Source organism: Zasmidium cellare, assembly GCF_010093935.1.
Source record: "Zasmidium cellare ATCC 36951 unplaced genomic scaffold M409scaffold_52, whole genome shotgun sequence".
Lineage (NCBI taxonomy): Eukaryota > Fungi > Ascomycota > Dothideomycetes > Mycosphaerellales > Mycosphaerellaceae > Zasmidium > Zasmidium cellare.
This window is the reverse complement of record NW_022986996.1, coordinates 5867-11118: the sequence shown is the minus strand read 5'-3', so window position 1 is coordinate 11118 and position 5252 is coordinate 5867. Positions and strand designations below refer to the sequence as shown.

Below are 5252 nucleotides of genomic sequence, written 5' to 3'. Positions count from 1 at the left end.
TGTCTATAGCTTCGACCAAGAGGCACATCTACGTACTCTCACAACAGCTGCAGAGATCTGTCGACGTTTGATCCGTCTTCATTAAGCGCTGAACGGAGGGATTTGAAGGGATTGTCTGGCAGTCGGTGTCAGGTGGCGACATACGTAGGATCTCTAGAACGTAAATGAGACTACTATAACTTGCGTACCTGTGGTTTCCATCGTAGCAATTCTATGACGGGCTTTAGGGGTACGAAGATGTCGGCGCCAAGTTTCACGTGCTAGTCGGGTGCTCCTGCAACGATGAATGACCCTTCTTCACACGGCTTTGGTAATAGTGTCTTACGAGCACCCTTGTTCCTCACACGATGAGTCGATACCTTGGTAGTTAAACGTTCTTGTCTTCACCGGAGGGGACGATGGGCATGAGGTGACGTTGGCTAGCGCCGATTCTAGCGCGCGGGTAGAGCTAGCAGATGATCTCGGCGGAAATTCAAAGTCGGCTCCTGACTTCCCAATTTGGTCAACGTCATCCCGCGCAGCACGAGACACGCACAAGTCCAGGCCTACTACCTTGGAGATCGGGACCAGACATCGATCTCCCTCCTACCAAGCACCCCACCACGGCTACAATCCCAAAGTTTAGTCACTGTAATTTGCAGGCCGACGAGGGAGCTTTGAGCATTGTTGGAAATAGCCTCCTTCATCGGCAATGCTTGGATGGCAGCAGATATGGTCGCAACTCCAACCGTCCTGCTGCTACCCATGTCATCGCTCGTTCTATCAGCCTCCAATGTTCTGAAGACGCAAGCTCGTTAGCATCTTGGGCTATCCGAGCGTACGAGGATTACAATTTGAACCCACCTTCTCGAAAGCGCAGCAGACACCGACCACGGAAGCTTCAAGCAATGCCACCCAGGCCAGAAGTCACGCTGAATACGATCCGCACTCACACCAAGCACCACAAACGATCGAGGGCATAGTCAGAATCATGCAAGATCCAATCGAGAACACAGAGAACGTGTTTAGCGTGATGGCATCGCATGCTGAGCGACTTGCAACGACTGCGTGTAGTGACGACCGTCCAACCCGGACCTTGGGCACCTGCGATCCTGGAGAAGCCCAGTCCCTGGTCGTCAGATCGCTTCTCAAGGATCTTGTCCATGTCTTAAACATGGAGAACTTCGACGTTTCCAAGCTTGGGTACGAGGGAATAAGTGTAAAAGCCGGCCCATCGAGACTGCTGAGAATGAACTTTGTCGGTCGAGCAACATCATGGGTATGTGTTGCTGTACCGCTGTTGCCGTCGTTCCACTTGCCCAGCCTGCATCACCATCAGATCATCACCTTCAAGCTGCTGTCTGGGCGATCGCTTTGGACCTCCTGTTTTCGCTGTTCCATTAGCAGCGACTCTATCAGCTTCGGCGAAGAGCAAGCGCGCTTCTCTGCAAACATCTTTAAGCCGTCAATGTCAAGCCTTCAAACGGCAGCCAGAAAAGGTGGCTCTGGATGAGCATCGACTGTTCCACGCTCAAGACCAATCGCAACGCTCATCTTCGAAAGACTGTGTAGAATGTGTTGTATTAGCCAGGTGAATGAATTCAATCAGCTAAACTCGGCGTGGGCGGCGAAGTCCGAACTGACGTCATGCACCATTTCCGGCATAATATAGTACGGGATCTGCTGCAATTTCGCGGGATCTGCTGCTCTCCCCGCATTTTGCCAACGCGCTTCCCTGAACTTCCTCTCTTCCACTCTTCCACTCTCCCACATCGCAATCCTCTCGCCCTGCACTCATGCACAAATCACCTCTACGCCCAAGGTCGCTGTGTCGACCGTTCGCGCTGTCTGATCATGGCCGCGGAGCCGACGCTACCCATTGACCGCGACATCCAACGACAATTCGCACAGCTGGAGCAAGAGAGCGGCGACGTCCTCCCACGATACTACGAGCTGTACCAACACTTCGTCGACCGACATGGCCTCTTACCGCTGGGACGGATCGAGCACTACCTCCCCAAGAGCCTGCAGCTCTCGATCTGGGCGCTCGCCGAGCACCAGCTGAGCTCCGGCACCGCCAACATGGTGCGCGCGCTCTGCCGCGACCCCGCCGCGAAGAGCGAGATGAAGAGACGGAATGGCGCATGGGCTCTGGGCCTTGCGGACGTCGTCGGGCTCTTCCACACCGGCCGCGGAGGCCTCACGCGGGATCTGGCGGAGGCGCTGCTGGCGGCCGACAAAGCGCGATGCGACCTGGACCAGTTCGTGGCCGCCCTCGTCGACTGCGCCGAGCAGCGTCGCAAGGCCCACGACCAGCACTCCAAGCGACGAGCGGAGAAGGACCGGACACCGGCGCTCAGGTTCGTGGCTGCCGATGCGCGGAACGCCCTCAAGGCTTTGCCAGCCCACGACATACACGATGAGCAGCAAGGGGAAGAACAGCCCGAAGTGCATGGCAATGGGCATGGTGCATTATCTGGACGACGAGACGAAGACGCACAGGATGGCGAGCGTCACGTCGGGCAGGAAGAAGAGGAGCCGCAGATTGCGCACAAAGATGAACATGACGGCGAGCGAGAAGGAACCCAACACCAGCCTGCGCGCGAGCATGAGCCTGAGCATGAGCCTGAGCAGGATGAGTCACAGAGCGAGCGCGCAAGTGGACAAGGCACGGGAGGTAGAGACAGGCTGGATGAGATGGAGTTGGAGCTTGAGCAGGACAATGCGTCGGCCGCAGGCTCGCGCCTGTGGCATGATACGAGAGCAGATATTGATGATGGCTATGACGCCGACGGCCAAGAATGGGGGCCAGGTGAGGAATGGAACGAGAATGAGCAGAGCCAAGCCGATTCTCCGCCGATAGAGACAGGGCGGCGGCGCCAACCCTCCCTCAGCAGCGTGCCATCGCCCGACCACTTTCCAGCGCTCGAACGCTCTCCTCCATCTTCGAACATCAGCCGAAAGCGAACACACGACGAGTTTGACACAGGGACGCCCACCCTGCCGCCACGGTCCAAGCTGCCGCGTCTCAGCCCGCCGATCGAAGTTCAAGAAGAGGAGGCAGAGTCCGAAATCGCCATGGACGATGAGTCGTCTCACGATGCGACGGTGCCCTTCTCGTTGGTGGCGACACAGACGCAGGTGCCTGCGCAGGCTCTGCCGCCCGGCGGACCTGCGTGGCGCCGCATCCTGGACTCGCTTTCGGAAGAGAGTGCTACTGCATTTTCAGCGCCCCAGTCTTGGGCCAAAGCCGATGCTGTTGACTTCCTCTTGGCCGCACTGGTTCCTCCAGAATTTCATGTCGTGAACTCCTCAGCATCTCTGCCTACCGCTCACGCCAGATATCGCCTATGCGATTCTGCCGGCACCAAAGATCCACCGCCAATGGTGATACCAATGAGCAACGACACCCACTGGGTCGTCGCAATCCTATCGCCTGCCATACACAAGGCCACGATATTCGATTCGATACCCTCGTCCCGAGACTCGTCGTGGGAGGAGAGGCTGTGCGCATTCTACAAGAGACTACCAGATCGGTCTCAGACACACCTTCGCATCGAATATGCCCTCAGCGCCCCCGAACAGCACAACGAATTCAGCTGTTGCATATACGCTGTCCTCAATGCGCTGACACAAACGACTGGCCTTTCTTTACAACGCATTGACGACGCGGTTGCTCGAACTCTTCTCGGCTCTGTTATCGCTGCTCGAACCGCCCCGCCGGCCGCAATCTCTGATCTGCCAGCTGATCTCAGGTGTCCTGTGCCGAGCGAAGCAACGCCGCCGACAGACGAGCAGACGGCGTCGAGTCACCTCGCCAGGCTGAAGAACAACGTGAAGCTGGCCAAGCGCCAATACAAAGAGTTGAAACGCGCCTTGCAAGACTTCAAGGGCCGAGAACAGGTCGTACGGTACACTTGCGGGATCGTCGAACTTTTGTTCAGGCGCCTAGACGAGAACTTGGAGCGGCACCAGCATCGTGAAGACAAGATTGTTGCAGCCATATCGAGAATACAGTCTCTTGATGCGGAGGAGAGATTGGTGTTGGATGAGCTATCATCGCAGCCATTCGGGGATTTCGATAAGATAAAGCTTGACAGATGGGAGCATGAGCGCGAGAAGACTATGCAGCTGCGAAGGATCCTTCGCTGTTCGATCGAAGCAGCACGCACGATGAATGCGAACTTGGACACTGAATTTGACAAAGCCTCTGCTGAGCTATCGTCATTGTCAGCGTAGAAAATCGGCTTCCGCAGATGTAGCTTCATGAGATTTCAGATAATGCACGAACAAGATGACTATTCCAACCACACCACAGAGTCCCGCCCCATCCGCGACTGTGCCATCTCTACATCCGCCCTCCTGCCTCTCCCAACCAACACCAATACTACAAATGGCGAGGTGTTGTGGAGCTTGTTCGACGAAACTGACGTCTTCTACCACCTGCAAATCCTGCACTCGTTCCTTTTCGAGCTGATACCCAAGACATCGATGCCGATCGTCTTTGTGGTTTGTTGATCCTTCATCGATCTGAGACGTCTCCTGTCGAACGTCTTCAACCTTCCATCATCCGCAAACCCAACGTCTTGGTAGGGCAATCGACGGGAGTGCAAGAGTCTGATTGACACAAAGACCAAGACAGTCCCTCATCCGGACATGGACCAGTACTGAGCCTCGATCCCTTATCATCATTTCTGCAGATGTCCCCAGTCTGTCGATGATTCGTGTTCATCACTGCTCTGGAAGAAAACTTGAAGTCACTCTGCGCCAAACTTAGGTACTGAAAGAAAGGAATGCCTCCATCAGCGCTGAGAGTGGATATACCCACAGCTCAGAGATCACCAAACTCGCAAGCCCACCCCAAGAATTTCGTCCACACCCTCTCCCGCTGCCCAATTCCCCAAAGCCAAAACTCCACCACCTGCACAGCCAATCCAAAGCCAATGCCAAAGCGCACTCCAGTCCCCATCTCAACCCCATCCCCAACTCCAAGCCCATACCAAAGCCTAACCACGACCCCGTCTAACATTCAAAACTACCACCAGCCAGATCAACCGCCAGTCCTTCACAGGCCGCACAACCGTGGTACATGAAATCACTATGAGCAAAGCGAATGAAGAGCGAACGTGGAGGTTGGAGAGCCGGGCAGAGAGGGTGGAGCAGAGCAGATAGGGGGATGCGAGAGTTCTGTTCATGGGGGAGGAGCACGTCGATCCTTCAGGTTGGGGATGAGGAGGGTGGGTTGTGGGGTTCTTCCATGGATGGAAGGGAGA

General features: G+C 55.8%; 1 protein-coding gene across 1 annotated transcript; it reads left to right on the top strand.

Annotated features, from left to right (window-relative positions):
- Nucleotides 1-1833: 1833 nt before the first annotated feature.
- M409DRAFT_60283 (uncharacterized protein) lies at nt 1834-4218 on the top strand (the record flags this gene model as incomplete). Its single annotated transcript, XM_033814414.1, has 1 exon — nt 1834-4218. One exon carries the CDS (start codon nt 1834-1836, stop codon nt 4216-4218), a length of 2385 nt encoding a protein of 794 aa, XP_033660909.1.
- Nucleotides 4219-5252: the final 1034 nt, after the last annotated feature.